The sequence below is a fragment of the Oncorhynchus gorbuscha genome, linkage group LG14 (assembly GCF_021184085.1).
Source record: "Oncorhynchus gorbuscha isolate QuinsamMale2020 ecotype Even-year linkage group LG14, OgorEven_v1.0, whole genome shotgun sequence".
In the NCBI taxonomy this organism is placed as follows: Eukaryota; Metazoa; Chordata; class Actinopteri; order Salmoniformes; family Salmonidae; genus Oncorhynchus; species Oncorhynchus gorbuscha.
The window spans coordinates 14,254,367-14,272,646 of record NC_060186.1 but is presented as its reverse complement, the minus strand read 5'-3'; the positions used below and the strand labels follow the sequence as shown (position 1 = coordinate 14,272,646).

General features: G+C 40.6%; 1 protein-coding gene across 1 annotated transcript; it reads left to right on the top strand.

Annotated features, from left to right (window-relative positions):
* The first annotated feature begins 7,743 nt into the window (after window positions 1-7,743).
* On the top strand, window positions 7,744-14,809 carry LOC123994498 (probable polypeptide N-acetylgalactosaminyltransferase 8). Its single transcript, XM_046297168.1, has 11 exons — window positions 7,744-8,071; window positions 11,123-11,369; window positions 11,610-11,776; window positions 11,889-12,072; window positions 12,162-12,359; window positions 12,564-12,678; window positions 12,859-13,044; window positions 13,299-13,436; window positions 13,606-13,701; window positions 13,856-14,020; window positions 14,136-14,809. The coding sequence occupies exons 1-11, from the start codon at window positions 8,026-8,028 to the stop codon at window positions 14,268-14,270; spliced, it is 1,677 nt and encodes a 558-aa protein (XP_046153124.1). The 5' UTR covers window positions 7,744-8,025; the 3' UTR covers window positions 14,271-14,809.
* Window positions 14,810-18,280: the final 3,471 nt, after the last annotated feature.

Genomic DNA, 18,280 nt, shown 5'->3' with positions numbered 1-18,280 from the left:
CGCAATAGAGGCACAGGCGGTTGGTGATCCTCCGTTCCCTCTCCTTAGTCGAGATGCGAATCCCTCCCAGCTGCATGGGCTCAGTCTCAGAGCCAGAGGAGGGAGATGGTTGCGATGCGGAGCAGGGAAACACCGTTGATGCGAGCTCTCTTCCACGAGCCTGGTGACGAAGATCTACCCGTCGTTCTATGCGGATGGCGAGAGCAATCAAAGAGTCCACACAGGAAGGAACCTCCCGAGAGAGAATCTCATCTTTGACCACTGTGTGGAGTCCCTCCAGAAAACGAGCGAGCAGCGCCGGCTCGTTCCAGTCACTAGAGGCAGCAAGAGTACGAAACTCTATAGAGTAATCCGTTATGGATCGATCACCTTGGCATAGGGAAGCCAGGACCCTAGAAGCCTCCCCACCAAAAACTGAACGGTCAAAAACCCGAATCATCTCCTCTTTAAAGTTCTGGTAATTGTTAGAACAATCAGCCCTTGCCTCCCAGATAGCTGTGCCCCACTCTCGGGCCCGGCCAGTAAGGAGTGAAATGACGTAAGCAACCCGAGCTCTCTCTCTAGAGTATGTGTTGGGTTGGAGAGAGAACACAATCTCACACTGGGTGAGAAAGGAGCGGCACTCAGTGGGCTGCCCGGAGTAGCAAGGTGGGTTATTAACCCTAGGTTCTGGAGGCTCGGCAGGCCAGGAAGTAACAGGTGGCACGAGACGAAGACTCTGGAACTGTCCAGAGAGGTCGGAAACCTGAGCGGCCAGGTTCTCCACGGCATGGCGAGCAGCAGACAATTCCTGCTCGTGTCTGCCGAGCATGGCTCCTTGGATCTCGACGGCAGTGTAACGAGCGTCTGTAGTCGCTGGGTCCATTCCTCGGTCGGATCCTTCTGTCATGCTGGTGAATGAGGACCCAAAAGCGACTTGGCGAAAACAGAGTATTTAATCCAGAATAAACTTTACAAAACAAAAAGCATAATACTACACGTAAAGACAAGAACAGACTGGAGACTTGATCGAGAACTGCAGGTTGCCTCGGGAAGGCACTTGAACCTAGCAGACTCAGACACCTGCTCACCACGCAGCATCTGAGGGAAACACGACACGACAGGGCAAAACATAGACACAGCACGGTGAATTATAAATGAGGATCCGACAGGGCAGGTACGGGAAACAAGGAGTGAAATAGGGACTCTAATCAGGGAAAAGGATCGGGAACAGGTGTGGGAAGACTAAATGATGATTAGGGGAATAGGAACAGCTGGGAGCAGGAACGGAACGATAGAGAGAAGAGAGAGCGAGAGAGTGAGAGAGGGAGGGGGAGAGAGAGGGATAGAAAGAGGGAAAGAACCTAATAAGACCAGCAGAGGGAAACGAATAGAATGGGAAGCACCGGGACAAGACATGATAATAAATGACAAAACATGACAGCAGGTCCCTCTGCAATGAATGTCACTTTCGATGGAGCTGTGTTGAGAACGTCAGCATCAATCACATGGCCTAAGGACTCCACTGCATGCTTGCAAAAGTTGCACTTCTGTTTTGCGAACACGTAAGCCTTACTCTTTGAGTCGATTAAGAGGTTTTTACATTTGAGTAATTTAACCGACGCTTCTATCCAGAGCGACATAGCGATTGCTCATACACGCAGTAGCAAGAGAATGCCACACAGCTCCCCAGGACTGCTGTGCACAAATATCAGCCCACAGAGAGAAGCACGAGATTGAACTTCACTCTATTAGTCGCCAACCGGTCGATCGCGACTGATCGACAAGGTATTCCTAGGCAAGCTGTTGGCGGTAGATGCACCCATTTCAGCCGCCCTGCGCGCCAGGTAGGCGAGCTGTTGCCATTTTGAACCATTTCATGTGGATGAAGGAACAAACTCTGCATTCCCGGCGGGCCTAGAGAACAAATCACGTGCCCTCTATGCTTACAGTAACAGTCTGCAGTAACATAGCAGCCATAAAAGAAACATAGCAGCCATAAAACAAACAAAGCAGCCATAAAAGAAACAGAGCAGCCATAAAATAAATATAGCAGCCATAAAAGAAACAAAGCAGCCATAAAAGAAACATAGCAGCCATAAAAGAAACATAGCAGCCATAAAAGAAATATAGCGGCCATAAAAGAAACATAGCAGCCATAAAAGAAACATAGCAGCCATAAAAGAAACATAGCAGCCATAAAAGAAACATAGCAGCCATAAAAGAAACATAGCAGCCATAAAAGAAATATAGCAGCCATAAAAGTAACAAAGCAGCCATAAAAGAAACATAGCAGCCATAAAAGAAACAAAGCAGCCATAAAAGAAACATAGCAGCCATAAAAGAAACATAGCAGCCATAAAAGAAATATAGCAGCCATAAAAGAAACAAAGCAGCCATAAAAGAAACATAGCAGCCATAAAATAAATATAGCAGCCATAAAAGAAACAAAGCAGCCATAAAAGAAACATAGAAGCCATAAAAGAAATATAGCAGCCATAAAAGAAACAAAGCAGCCATAAAAGAAATATAGCAGCCAAAAAAGAAACATAGCAGCCATAAAAGAAACATAGCAGCCATAAAAGAAACATAGCAGCCATAAAAGAAACATAGCAGCCATAAAAGAAACATAGCAGCCATAAAAGAAATATAGCAGCCATAAAAGAAACATAGCAGCCATAAAAGAAACAAAGCAGCCATAAAAGAAACAAAGCAGCCATAAAAGAAACAAAGCAGACATAAAAGAAATATAGCAGCCATAAAAGAAACATAGCAGCCATAAAAGAAACAAAGCAGCCATAAAATAAACATAGCAGCCATAAAAGAAACAAAGCAGCCATAAAAGAAATATAGCAGCCATAAAAGATACAAAGCAGCCATAAAAGAAATATAGCAGCCAAAAAAGAAACATAGCAGCCATAAAAGAAACATAGCAGCCATAAAAGAAACATAGCAGCCATAAAAGAAACATAGCAGCCATAAAAGAAACATAGCAGCCATAAAAGAAACATAGCAGCCATAAAAGAAACAAAGCAGCCATAAAAGAAACATAGCAGCCATAAAAGAAATATAGCAGCCATAAAAGAAACAAAGCAGCCATAAAAGAAACATAGCAGCCATAAAATAAATATAGCAGCCATAAAAGAAACAAAGCAGCCATAAAAGAAACATAGCAGCCATAAAAGAAACATAGCAGCCATAAAAGAAACATAGCAGCCATAAAAGAAACATAGCAGCCATAAAAGAAACATAGCAGCCATAAAAGAAACATAGCAGCCATAAAAGAAACAAAGCAGCCATAAAAGAAACAAAGCAGCCATAAAAGAAACATAGCAGCCATAAAATAAATATAGCAGCCATAAAAGAAACAAAGCAGCCATAAAAGAAACATAGCAGCCATAAAAGAAATATAGCAGCCATCAAAGAAACAAAGCAGCCATAAAAGAAACAAAGCAGCCATAAAAGAAACATAGCAGCCATAAAAGAAACAAAGCAGCCATAAAAGAAACAAAGCAGCCATAAAAGAAACAAAGCAGCCATAAAAGAAACATAGCAGCCATAAAATAAATATAGCAGCCATAAAAGAAACAAAGCAGCCATAAAAGAAACATAGCAGCCATAAAAGAAATATAGCAGCCATCAAAGAAACAAAGCAGCCATAAAAGAAACAAAGCAGCCATAAAAGAAACATAGCAGCCATAAAAGAAACAAAGCAGCCATAAAAGAAACATAGCAGCCATAAAAGAAACATAGCAGCCATAAAAGAAACAAAGCAGCCATAAAAGAAATATAGCAGCCATAAAAGAAATATAGCAGCCATAAAAGAAACATAGCAGCCATAAAAGAAACAAAGCAGCCATAAAAGAAACATAGCAGCCATAAAAGAAATATAGCAGCCATAAAAGAAACAAAGCAGCCATAAAAGAAATATAGCAGCCATAAAAGAAATATAGCAGCCATAAAAGAAACATAGCAGCCATAAAAGAAATATAGCAGCCATAAAAGAAACATAGCAGCCATAAAAGAAACAAAGCAGCCATAAAAGAAACATAGCAGCCATAAAAGAAACAAAGCAGCCATAAAAGAAATATAGCAGCCAAAAAAGAAACATAGCAGCCATAAAAGAAACATAGCAGCCATAAAAGAAACATAGCTGCCATAAAAGAAACATAGCAGCCATAAAAGAAACAAAGCAGCCATAAAAGAAACATAGCAGCCATAAAAGAAACAAAGCAGCCATAAAAGAAACATAGCAGCCATAAAAGAAATATAGCAGCCATAAAAGAAACATAGCAGCCATAAAAGAAAGCCACACAACGTTGATACTGTGAGATTTCAAAACGTTTAAAACTATAACTACAGAGAGACTGTCAACGAATACAGCAAAGAGCTGCTGTTTTAATGAGTGAGTTCATGTTCAAGTTCTTACTCAACACTGTCAGCACTCTATTCAACACTTTTATGAGACAGAAAACGATAAAAGCACACAGATGTAGCTATGCTACGGGTAAATAAATTAAACAAGCTCCAGTAATCTTTTTGAGTGTGACCTGTATTACTTTATTGTATTATAATATATTAAATGGACAGGAATTACACACCGTGTTCAAACCATGATATGGTGCAGCACATGCAGCCTACAAAGTTACAAGTATAGGCTAGCTAATTTGATTTAAATGTTTAATATTTCCCCTAATGTTATTAGCCTACCACCTCTTTCTCTCTCTAGCGATGCTCCATTCCTTCCTCTCTTTCAACAGTTAAATGAAATAAGTTGTGTTGTCCTTATCTTCATCATTCTAATGATATGCTTGAATAATATAGGACTAGAATGAGATAAAGAAGGCTTTCACTTCTCTTCATGAGGATTGAATGGTTATGTGTCTGAATAAATAATAACTATAGCCGAACCGCCATCGCGTGTTCGTTCTTCTTTCAAACATTCACCAAACAAGAGCTTGCATCCGTCTTGAAATAGTCTATTGCTATAAAAAATGCACAAAAGAAAAATCCAGCTCGGAGTTCTAGTCTAGCTTTTCCTGCATTGGACTCCAAGAGCTACGGTGCCTATTTTACAGAGAGAGGCCAGCGGAGCACCGGTGCGTATTGCGCAAGAGACAGAGGCTATACGTTTGAAGCTTATTACTCATAACCCATCATTAATTAGCTAAATATATGGCCAATACTGCATTGAATGTATTACCTGAAATAGGTTCGCTTGGACATCTATATACAGTGGGGCAAAAAAGTATTTAGTCAGCCACCAATTGTGCAAGTTCTCCCACTTAAAAAGATGAGAGAGGTCTGTAATTTTCATCATAGGTACACGTCAACTATGACAGACAAAATGAGGGGGAAAGACTGAATCTGCAATAGGTAAGCAGCTTGGTTTGAAGAAATAAACTGTGGGAGCAAATATTAGGAAATGGAAGACATACAAGACCACTGATAATATCCCTCGATCTGGGTCTCCACACAAGATCTCACCCCGTTGGGTCAAAATGATCACAAGAACGGTGAGCAAAAATCCCAGAACCACACGGGGGGACCTAGTGAATGACCTGCAGAGAGCTGGGACCAAAGTAACAAAGCCTACCATCAGTAACACACTACGCTGCCAGGGACTCAAATCCTGCAGTGCCAGACGTGTCCCCCTGCTTAAGCCAGTACATGTCCAGGCCCGTGTGAAGTTTGCTAGAGAGCATTTGGATGATCCATAAGAAGATTGGGAGAATGTCATATGGTCAGATGAAACCAAAATATAACTTTTTGTTAAAAACCCAACTCGTCGTGTTTGGAGGACAAATAATGCTGAGTTGCATCCAAAGAACACCATACCTACTGTGAAGCATGGGGGTGGAAACATCATGCTTTGGGGCTGTTTTTCTGCAAAGGGACCAGGACGACTGATCCATGTAAAGGAAAGAATGAATGGGGCCATGTATCGTGAGATTTTGAGTGAAAACCTCCTTCCATCAGCAAGGGCATTGAAGATGAAACATTTACATTTACATTTAAGTCATTTAGCAGACGCTCTTATCCAGAGCGACTTGAAACGTGGCTGGGTCTTTCAGCATGACAATGATCCCAAACACACCGCCCGGGCAACGAAGGAGTGACTTCGTAAGAAGCATTTCAAGGTCCTGGAGTGGACGAGCCAGTCTCCAGATCTCAACCCCATAGAAAATCTTTAGAGGGAGTTGAAAGTCTGTGTTGCCCAGCAACAGCCCCAAAACATCACTGCTCTAGAGGAGATCTGCATGGAGGAATGGGCCAAAATGCCAGCAACAGTGTGTGAAAACCTTGTGAAGACCTACAGAAAACGTTTGACCTCTGTCATTGCCAACAAAGGGTATATAACAAAGTATTGAGATAGACTTTTGTTATTTTCCAAATACTTTTTTACCACCATAATTTGCATTAAATTAATTTAAATTCCTACAATGTGATTTTCTGGATTTTGTTTTCTCATTTTGTCTGTCATAGTTGAAGTGTACCTATGATGAAAATTACAGGCCTCTCTCATCTTTTTAAGTGGGAGAACTTGCACAATTGGTGGCTGACTAAATACTTTTTTGCCCCACTGTATAAGCCTGTACAGTGCATTTGGAAAGTATTCAGACCCATTGACTTTTTACATATTTTGTTACGTTACAGCCTTATTCTAAATGAAAAAGCAAAATCATTAAAAAAAAAAAAATTGGGGGGCAAATGTATAACAAATGAAAAACTGAAATATCACATATACATAATTATTCAGACCCTTTACTCAGTACTTTGTTGAAGCACATTTGGCAGTGACTACAGTCTCAAGTCGTCTTGGGTATGACGCTTCAAGCTTGGCACACCTGTACCTCGGGAGTTTCTCCCATTCTTTTCTGCAGATCCTCTCAAGTTCTGTCAGGTTGGATGGGGAGTGTCACTGCACATCTATTTTCAAGTCTCTCCAGAGACATCTAACTAAGTGGATGGGTCACTATTGCCTAGACATGTACATATGTTAATAATATACAATAGATGGCTGTCATCAACCCCAGATACACCTGGCTAAATTGATGGTTCATGTAATCATTCGTTTTTTGTTTAGACATGTCACTAGCTAGCTAAACAATGAACCATAATTCCAACCTTTACAGTGCATTCAGAAAGTATTCATTACCCTTTGACTCTTTTCACAGAAGAGCTCCAGTAGGTGTAACAAAACATTCCACGACCATTTTCTCAAAACTGGGGTTACAAGCTTATCAACTTTCAAAGCAGAATTACTTTTCCATTGTTTCTCAACTTGTGTGTATGATATACCATTTTCTAGCTCCAAGTCTACTTTTATCTAAAGTAAAAAAAAACAATTTCACATTTTGCTACATAAGACCGAATCGAGCTGGTCGGTCACATATTTAATTTAGAGTTTGTTGAATTCCAGTGTTCTGATTGTAACACTTGGGTTGATGGTCACTAGACTAGAGGCTGTATGTTATGGATTAAACTCGTAACTGCTGATATGGTTGACGGCAGACTGGAGGTACAAGGACAGCAGATACACTGATTATTATTGTAGGAAACACTGTGATTCTGTAGCAGCTGACAAAGTCTCTGCCTTTTGACATCCCACAAGCCTCGGGCTGATATGTACAGATGTTGCATCCTGATTAGGATACAAGGATGTTTCCAGCAAAGGCCAGTTAGACATGTTCTCTGCTTCTGTGCTGGAGGTCTTTCTCTGTTTAGTAAAACAAATAGATTTTTGATTGATTATCTGCGACTGCTCTTTTCTTTTCTTCACTTGGAACGTTCTATTACATCACCCCTCCCTCCTTTCAGGCGAGCCTGGATCTCAGTGAGAGAGGAAGGAAATCCTGTTTGTATCCCCAGGCTGTGGCACTCACACGCAGAGGGACGAGGAGGCGAAGCTGGGTTCGAGGGCTGGCTTCTTTGCTGGCCTTGGGCACTGGAATACTCTACATCACATCCATTAAGCGGGAGGTTCATTCTCATGGGGAAAGACTGCAGAGGGCCCATCAGAATGACTCGGTCAGGGGTCAGGACATGCTCAAGAGGCTGGAGAAGATGGAGGCTCACATTGAGAAGCTGGGTGGGTATCAATCTCCTAAATCTAAAAGTGCTGTGAAAAAGTATTGCCCCCCTTTCAGATATTCTCTATTTTGCATTTTTTGATACTGAATATTATCAGATCTTCAACCAGAACCTAATATTAGATAAAGGGAACGTGAGTTTACAAATAATACAAAAAAATTGACACTTGTTTTATTTACTTAATTAAGTTAGGTTGCATAACTTAAAGTTCTAAAACCAAGAAATCAAATTATAATATACGTCTTCCGTCTCCTGTAATTTGAAAAAAACAAATTTGAATTGAATAACATAAATAAAATGCTCAACTATTACTCTTCACTCTTAGTCTCTATCCAACAATGACACCAAGATTCTCAACACACATACTACAGGCTGCCACTGTTAAACACTTTAATTGAGAACCAATTTGAGTCTAGCATGAGCCGACATCTAGAGTTGATCCCCCAAAAAGTTATTTCACAGGTCACATGGATGATTGTGAAAGGGAAAATGTATCTTTGAAAGTAAAGATAATTTTTTTTATAAAAATGTGTTTTGTGGCAGAAATGCCTCCTGGAATGTGAACTTTCATGTGCGTTAATAACAGACTTGTATTCCATCCGTAAGACATTTAACCTCTTAAGTCGACCCTCTACTTTTTCGAACATTCTGTTAAAAATCGTGCAACATTTCAGCGCCCTGCTACTCAGGCCAGGAATATAGTATATGCATATGATTAGTATGTGTGGATAGAAAACACTCAGACGTTTATAAAACTGGTTAAATCACGGCTGTGACTATAACAAAACGTGCGTTTCATCGAAAAGTGCAGGAAAATCTGATCACTGAAAATGGAAATAAATATCCTTGCGCTACTTCCAGGAATTGTTCAAAGTGAACCGAATTAAATGAGGCCGAGGTTGCAGTGCATACAGCTTCCACACGATGTCTAGAGTCTTGTCATTTGATTCGGCTTTGATTCTTGGTCAAACCGACACAAGGGAACCGATTCCCTCCGGTCTCTGACCGGATGTTTTGGTCGAGCTCTCTCCAGACATTTTTTCGAGACGGACACCTATAGAATTTGCATCGCCTCCTGATGAATTTTATCGCTTATTGACGTGTACTAATACCTAAAGTTGCATTACAAAAGTATTTTGAAGTGTTTTGTGAAAGTTTATCGTCGACTTTTTGAATTTTAAAAAATGACGTTACGTTATGAAACGCTATTTTCTTCCGTTTATCACACAGTCTTCATAGATCGATATCTAGGCTATATATGGACCGATTTAATCGGAAAAAAAGACCCAATAGTGATTATGGGACATCTAGGAGTGCCAACAAAGAAGATGGTCAAAGGTAATGAATGTTTTATATTTTATTGTGCGGTTTGTGTAGCGCCGAATATGCTAATTATTTTGTTTACGTCCCCTGCGGGTCTTTTGGGGTGTTACATGCTATCAGATAATAGCTTCTCATGCTTTTGCCGAAAAGCATTTTAAAAATCTGACTTGTTGCCTGGATTCTCAACGAGTGTAGCTCTAATTCAATACCCTGCATGTGTATTTTAATGAACGTTTGAGTTTTAACTAATACTATTAGCATTTAGCGTAGCGCATTTGCATTTCCAGAGCTCTAGATGGGACGCCTGCGTGCCAGGTAGGAGCAAGAGGTTAAATTACGAGACTAGTTGGTTTAACCATGGAAAAAGACAGAAACTTTCCTGCTAGCCATTATTGGCTGAGATAATGAATGGGCTGGACATTCCGGAAGATGAATTTGGATTGGTCTGCCATGTAGCATGCTTCTGTCTATAACATAAACTGCTCAGTATGTGTTGATAGTCCTTTCTACCGCGCTGTTTTTGAAAGATGCAACGTTAGCCATAGAGAACTACAAAAGTTTTGCTGCTTTTCTTAACAACATTGATGCCCTGAATTAAGCAGGCGCTATCGACAGATCACTTGGAAAAAGTGATGGGCTATTTTCTGGCCATGCCACAGTCAATATGAAATGAAATGACTTGCCACAATGCTGGCCAAATAAAATGTAGCTACAATCAAACTGGAGTTCAACGGTTCCAGTCTGCCGTGGGTGGTCCTTCTGTAGCTCAGTTGGTAGAGCATGGCGCTTGTAACGCCAGGGTAGTGGGTTCGATCCCCGGGACCACCCATACGTAGAATGTATGCACACATGACTGTAAGTTGCTTTGGATAAAAGCGTCTGCTAAATGGCATATATTATTATTGTTATTAAGCGTTCATCCATGTATATGAGTAAAAGTCATGCTACATTTTCAGATATTCTAATTTTCACATTTTGTCAAAGTTGTTTTCATTGCAAGTTAAAGCATACAGCTAGCTAGCGAATGTTAGCTTGCTGGATCGCTAGCTAACATTACGTGTGTGATCTGTGTTGAAATATTATTCAAATCAGAAATCCATTTGCATTGCTAGTTATGGCCTAATATTAGCTATCTAACATTGAACCTAGTTATTAGCTTTATCTACCTACAGGTTCATACTACAGGTACAACAAAGTGATCAACTTTCAATGCAGAATTACTTTCGCATTGTTCCTCAACTGCAGTGTATGAAATACCATTTTCTAGCTCTGAGTCTCTACTTTTTTCTCATGTAAAAAACACACTAAAATCATTTACAACATAAAACTGAATTGAGGCTGTCGGTCACATTTGGTCTCAATTAAATAAAGGCTTTAAATAAACAAATAAAGGATTAGATAAAAACCAATAAAATATGGCCAAAAATCATTTTAGAATGTTCTTTAATCCTGCATACTGTTGTTTGATGTACAAAATGTGTTACATTTAGATCTAACAACTTCTGTGTGCCAAACAGCTACTTCAAGGTAATCCTCCAAGGCAGAACAAACCTTATTAATCAACTTTTAAAAAATCAAATGCAAACAGTAGCTATGTAAATGAGGTCATAATCTGTGTGTATCAAAACGAGTGACTTTAATTGATTCTGGCAGCCTTAAACTATCTGAAATACACAGCAACAACCAATTAATGTCAGTTTGATGAGCAGCTGTCTTGTGTCCACAGTGAAGTCAGTCAACAACAGGATCAGTCTGAAAGAGGGGCAGGCTGTGAAGGCTACCGAGGTCAAGAAGGAGAGGAAGGTGGTGAAGAAGTTGTACCCCAACTCAGCTCTGTTTACAACCTGGGGTGATGAGCTCTCAGAGGAGGAGCAGAAAGAGGCAGAAGGGTTGTTTCAGATGTATGGATACAACGCCTTCCTGAGTGACAGACTACCCCTGAACAGGGAAATCCCTGATACTCGCGATCCTAAGTAAATACTTTTGCTCATCTCTATGCCACCTCTACACAGAAAATGATGGATAACTCAAGACTTCTGAATTCTAACCAGTCTGTTCCATTGCGCTCATCCGAGGTCAATTCCTTCTCCAGCCCTTTTAATGCAATTTGACGAATGACACTGAAATGTACTAACTTTAAGAGTGAAACAGCAGCTTTGGTGAAGTGACTGAATGATATGAGGTGGACCAAATGTTTTTGTTGTGTCTGTCAGGTGTGCTAATCACCAGTACCCCCATGACCTGCCCACCATCAGCGTGGTGTTGATCTACTTGGACGAGGCCCTGTCAATCATCAAGAGAGCTGTCCGCAGCATCATAGACAAGACCCCCCAACGCCTGCTTAAAGACATCATACTGGTGGATGACCACAGCTCCAATGGTTCGCCTAATTTGTCTATGCTCTCTACAAACATTTGAAAGTATATTTGAACTCAAGTGTGGCTTTCAACTTTTGTTGTGTACCAATGATTTGCAAGTGTCTGCTTTCCCAGAGGACCTAAAGGAGAAGTTGGATGCCTACATCAGATTCATCGATGAAGAGCGTCCGGGCCTGTTGAAGAGAGTGAGACACCTGGAGCAGCTCGGTCTCACACAGGCCCGCCTCTCAGGGTGGAGGGAAGCTGAAGGAGACGTGGTGGCCATCTTGGATGCCCACATAGAAGTCCACGTGGAATGGTAGTCTGAATGGTTTATATTATAAAGACAATCAGTGATATTTTTTTGTCTCCTTTAACGCAATGTTTTCACTGTGTTTCTGTGAACAGGGCGGAGCCTCTGTTAGCTCGGATAAAGGAGGACCGCACGTTGGTGTTGACACCGGTGTTTGACAAAGTCCATTTCGATGACTTGACAGTCACGCGTTATTGGCCTGCTGCAGATGCCTTTGACTGGGCCCTGTGGTGTATGTACGAGTCCTTCAGACCTGAGTGGTATGCCTTAAAAGACGAGACACAGCCAGGAAAGTGAGTTGTTTGTGATTTCATCAACAAAGGAATGTCCTGTTTCACAAGTCTGTTTGAATAGCCGAAATGGAAACCACAGCATTGGGAGGAAAATCTTACCTAATATTTACACCTGTATTGTTATTTTGCGTTATCTATTCATTAAAATGAATGTCACATCTCCCATTTTAGAAATGACCATGATTTGTTGTGTATGTTTGTCAGGAGCCCCTCCATTATGGGCATACTAGTGGTTGATCGCCTGTTCTTTGGGGAAATTGGTGCTCTGGATGGTGGTATGAAGATCTATGGAGGTGAAAATGTTGAACTGGGCATCCAGGTAAGCCCCTCTGCTACAGTTTATGAATGAATGTTGGAAATCAAAGCAGACTTGTGTTTGCAGAATTGCTTTCTGTTCTTGAGTCGTTCAGTTTGAACAAACAAATCTACGTCCAACATCCAGACACTTCAGTCCATATCTATAAACCCGTACTTGTCTCTTGGTGTTTGGTGTGTCTAGGTGTGGCTGTGTGGTGGAAGTGTCGAGGTCATACCTTGTTCTAAAATAGCCCACATCGAGAGGGCCCATAAACCCTATCTCCCAGACCTGAGCATTACAATGAAGAGGAATGCTCTGAGAGTGGCTGAGGTCTGGATGGATGAATACAAACATAATGTCAACATCGCCTGGAACCTCCCACTGAAGGTACTGTACACAACAAACCATTCAAAAAGTAGGTTTTGTCAGCTGCTCCTATGGAATAACAATCATCGCTGTTATGCATGCTTTGTGTTTGAAAATAAGTAGACTAGACAGTCAATATTATAAATATATGCTATTACTCAATGCCATAATAAAGATCATAGGATCTATGTAAAATGATGGTGGTAAGCCAACATCAAGGATTGCTCATACAGCCTGTGATTCTGAATTAGGAATCTTCCTCTTTCTCACCACAGGATCACGGCATAGACATTGGGGATGTTTCAGAGAGGAAGAAGTTGAGAAAGAGTCTGAACTGCAAACCCTTCCAGTGGTATCTGGACAATGTGTATCCAATGTTAGACCTCCTGGGTGACTTGCTTGGTTATGGAGCTGTGAGTGATGCTAAAATGTTACTGTTGTTTTGGAATTATTTCCTCACCAAGTGTGTTTGGTGCATATAATTACTTCTTCAATTGGATGCAGGGTCATAATTCCAACTCATTATCAGGATAGGAATGTGCACTTTTATAATTGTTTAATCTGTGTCCATACAATCAACAGCTGGTCAATGACCTGAAGACGGATCTCTGTATAGATCAAGGCCCAGTTCCGGGGAACACACCTATTTTATATGGATGTCATTATTTTGGTCCACAGGTTTGTATAATTATTGCTTGGTATTTTAGAATGTAGCCAATTGTATAATATGGTCCATCCCATAGCAGAGCCGGGATTCAACCCATACCACAATGTAAAGTACTGTCAATACCAAAGATACAGAAAAGCCTAAATATCTATCCTCTCTGTCCAGAACTGTTATTATCGAGCCAGCGGGGAGATCTACATTGGAGGCATCAAGTCTCACAAGTACAACAGTAATCGCTGTTTGATGGACATTGGCACTCAAACCCCAGGACTGTATGATTGCAAGGAGGCCAAGCAGAAGGGATTCCACATGCTCTGGGAATTTCAACAGGTAAGCACTCCAACATGAAATAGGGAAATTGATGCTTCTAAACTGTTGGAAAAATGGGAGATGCCTTTGACTTTAGTGTGATGTTGTACAGTGGAATGTTTGCTGTGTTTTACAGGGAAAATCCATCCAGAACAGACAGACAAAGAGATGTCTGGAGATTACTCCAGGGGAGGACACTTTCTACCAACTCATCATTCAGGAGTGCAGTGGGCAGCACTGGTTAATACGGAATGTGATAAAAGACTTCTGATACACTGAGATAGTTAGGCCTACTGTACCAGAGACAATACAGCGGGGCTGTAGGAGTTATCATCATGCTTTGAAAAGCCAATCAGTGGTCAGCAGTGAGATGACTGTGTGATCTTAGTGAGCTTTTGGTTGTACATAGCTTCATGGGGACAGATTTACATCATTCACAGAATGTGAAATGCTATTGAGCAAAGAAAGAATAAATATGATTCCTGTATTTACACTCATTTGTGGTTGGTTACTGATTCACTGTAGATTTTCACCAAAGAGGGTCATAGAATATGTATTTTTGTACAAACATGATAGCTGTACTTACAGTTTATGGTTGACACAGCCTGTTGGCCATTAGCCAATCTGAGTTTCTCAACAAGTTGAAAGCATGTGAATGCATTCAACTGATATTTACGACTTCACAACTGGTAATTACCACCTTCCCACTTCTTTATAAACATAGCAGTATCATGATGCTTTGAAAAGCCAATCAGTGGTCAGCAGTGAGATGACTGTGTGATCTTAGTGAGCTGTTGGTTGGACATAGCTTCATGGGGACAGATTTACAGTTTTTTCACAGAATGTGGAATGCTGTTGAGCTGTGTTGTCCTTGGTCCTGAATGTAATTGCAAAGAAATAATAAATATGATTCCTGTATTTTACGCTCATTTGTGGTTTATTGATTCACTGTAGATTTTCAACAAAAAGGGTTATAGAATATTTTTCTGCATTGACATCATATAGATCTGAGTTGACATCAGTGTAGTTTTGAAGAAGACCCGTCCTCGATTGCTCAGGGATTTCTCTATGAGTTCTCTCTTTCTTACAGCTTCGGTGGCAGGGAGTTATACAGCGCATTCGGAAAGCAATCAGACCGCTTTACTTTTCTCACATTGTTAAGTTACAGCCTTATTCTAAAAAGTCCTGGCTCTGGCTGGGCCACTCAAAGACATTCAGAGACTTGTCCTGGAGGGGAAGCCATGACAAATTGTCAGCATTGGCATGCGCTTCAGGCCTTCCTTTACCTGATGTCATAGCTGTGAGCACTCAGCGTGCTGCCAGAGTGCGGAAAAAAAGGTCAGGGGACGAGGTTCTGTCAGCAAGGTGAACCTCCATCCGAACAGGTAGGTGTGGAATTTTTAGTCCTGAAGATAATACCCAACGTTTCTTTCTCAATCTGCGGATATTTCAGTCCTTGGGGGAAGTGTCACAGGCCAGTTGAATTGGATGGGTTGAAGTGAATCAACACCTTATCAATCAACACTGCCTTTGCTGCTTCGCCAGCTTTTTGATGAACTTCCGTAGTAGTTCAGGAGGCCCAGGAAAGACCGCAGATGGCTTACATTCTCGGGAGCAGGTCCCTCTGCAATGACTGTCACTTTCGATGGAGCTGTGTTGAGAACGTCAGCATCAATCACATGGCCTAAGGACTCCACTGCATGCTTGCAAAAGTTGCACTTCTGTTTTGTGAACACTTTAGATTTACTCTTCGAGTCGTTTAAGAGGTTTTTACATTTGAGTAATTTAACCGACGCTTCTATCCAGAGCGACATAGCGATTGCTCATACACGCAGTAGCAAGAGACTGCCACACAGCTCCCCAGGACCGTTGTGCACAAATATCACCCACAGAGAGAAGCACGAGATTGAACTTCACTCTATTAGTCGCCAACCGGTCGATCGCGACCGATCGACAAGGTATTCCTAGGCGATCGGCAAACATTTCTGTAAAAAAAAGCTGTTGCCATTTTGAACCATTTCATGTGGATGAAGGAACAAACTCTGCATTCCCGGCGGGCCTAGCGAACAAATCACGTGCCCTCTATGCTTACAGTAACAGTCTGCAGTAACATAGCAGCCATAAAAGAAACATAGCAGCCATAAAAGAAACATAGCAGCCATAAAAGAAACATAGCAGCCATAAAAGAAACATAGCAGCCATAAAAGAAATATAGCAGCCATAAAAGAAACATAGCAGCCATAAAAGAAACATAGCAGCCATAAAAGAAACATAGCAGCCATAAAAGAAACATAGCAGCCATAAAAGAAACATAGCAGCCATAAAATCATTTTTATTTTTACCTTTATTTAACCAGGCAAGTCAGTTAAGATCATATTCTTATTTTCAATGACATTTGATACTGTGAGATTTCAAAACGTTTAAAACTATGAGTAGAAAGAAACTGTAAATGAATACAGCAAAGAGCTGCTGTTTTAATGAGTGAGTTCATGTTCAAGTTCTTACTCAACACTGTCGACACTGTATTCAACACTTTTATGAGACAGAAAACGATAAAAGCACACAAATGTAGCTATGCTACGGGTAAATAAATTAAACAAGCTCCAGTAATCTTTTTGAGTGTGACCTGTATTACTTTATTGTATTATAATATATTAAATGGACAGGAATTACACACCTTGTTCAAACCATGATATGGTGCAGCACATGCAGCCTACAAAGTTACAAGTATAGGCTAGCTAATTTGATTTAAATGTTTAATATTTCCCCTAATGTTATTAGCCTACCACCTCTTTCTCTCTCTAGCGATGCTCCATTCCTTCCTCTCTTTCAACAGTTAAATGAAATAAGTTGTGTTGTCCTTATCTTCATCATTCTAATGATATGTTTGAATAATATAGGACTAGAATGAGATAAAGAAGGCTTTCACTTCTCTTCATGAGGATTGAATGGTTATGTGTCTGAATAAAACATTGCTATAGCCGAACCGCCATCGCGTGTTCATTCTTCTTTCAAACATTCACCAAACAAGAGCTTGCATCCCTCTTGAAATAGTCTAAAAAATGCCAAAAAAAAATTTTTTTACAGCAAGGAGTTCTAGTCTAGCTTTTCCTGCATGGGACTTAAGAGCTACGGTGCCTATTTTACAGAGAGAGGCCAGCGGAGCACAGTTGCGTATTGCGCAAGAGACAGAGGCTATAAGTTAGAAGCTTATTACACATAACCCATCATTCATTAGCTAAATATATGGCTAATACTGCATTGAATGTATTACCTGAAATAGGTACACTAGGACATCTATATATAAGCCTGTACAGTGCATTCTGAAAGTATTCAGACCCATTGACTTTTTCCACATGTTGTTATGTTACAGCCTTATTCTAAAATTGATTCAATTACTTTTTTTTCCAAATCAATCTACACATAATACACCATAATGACAAAGTGAAAAAAAATATGTTTTGACATTTTTGCAAGGAGTCACACCTTTTGATACAAAGAGAGCATTAACTTATTTAGATAGCTTCAGTCACTGTTTTTAGGTGGGGGTTTTGAAGTTGAAAAATAATGTTTTGATAATTTTTTTGTTTTTTGGGTAGATCAGCTTTAATATTGCAGATAGATTGTAGCTTCCATCAATGTAATTGCCTGCATGATTTCCAATCCTCCATATATATTTTTTGTAAATATATACTGTATATTAGTAGGCCTGATTACCAACAATGACGAGACAGCCTACAGGGAGAAGGTGAGGACCCTAGGAGTGTGGTGCCAGAAATAGAACCTCTCACGCTCACTCTTTAGTACTGCAACATATTGGACAATGGATTCACCCTCCTCTTGGTTCCATTTGTGAAACCTGAATCTCTCTAGGATTAGAAGAGGCTTGGGGAAAAATGTCATTCCAAGGTTTTCACAATGTCCACAAATGACTGGTCACCTGCTTTCTCAGGCTGGACCAAGCTACTTAGCAAGCTAAACGTTTTAGCTCCCATCACACTAAGGAATGTTGGCACTTTCGTCTTTAATGCCATTAGCTGTCACAAGAAAATCAAAAGCGCTCCATGTAAGCATTTTTTCCAATGTTTCCTCAAAATGACCAAGTGCTCCAATTAGTATTGGAGTCAGGTGAGTTAGCTGGGGCTGGGGCAAAACTGTGACACCAATCAAGCCCTCGAGGAACTGCCCACCCCTGAGTTAGAGGCATTTTAGCACCCTTCCATCTTGGTTTTCACATTCGCTAGTAAAATCATTTTACTAGTTTACTTTCACCTTCTGTTT

Coding starts and splice junctions, on each gene's coding strand:
- LOC123994498 (XM_046297168.1), top strand. CDS start 8,026: ATGCTCAAGAGGCTGGAGAAGATGGAGGCTCACATTGAGAAGCTGG. Junction 8,072..11,122: donor GGCTCACATTGAGAAGCTGG/GTGGGTATCAAT, acceptor TTGTGTCCACAG/TGAAGTCAGTCAACAACAGG. Junction 13,702..13,855: donor GTCATTATTTTGGTCCACAG/GTTTGTATAATT, acceptor CTCTCTGTCCAG/AACTGTTATTATCGAGCCAG.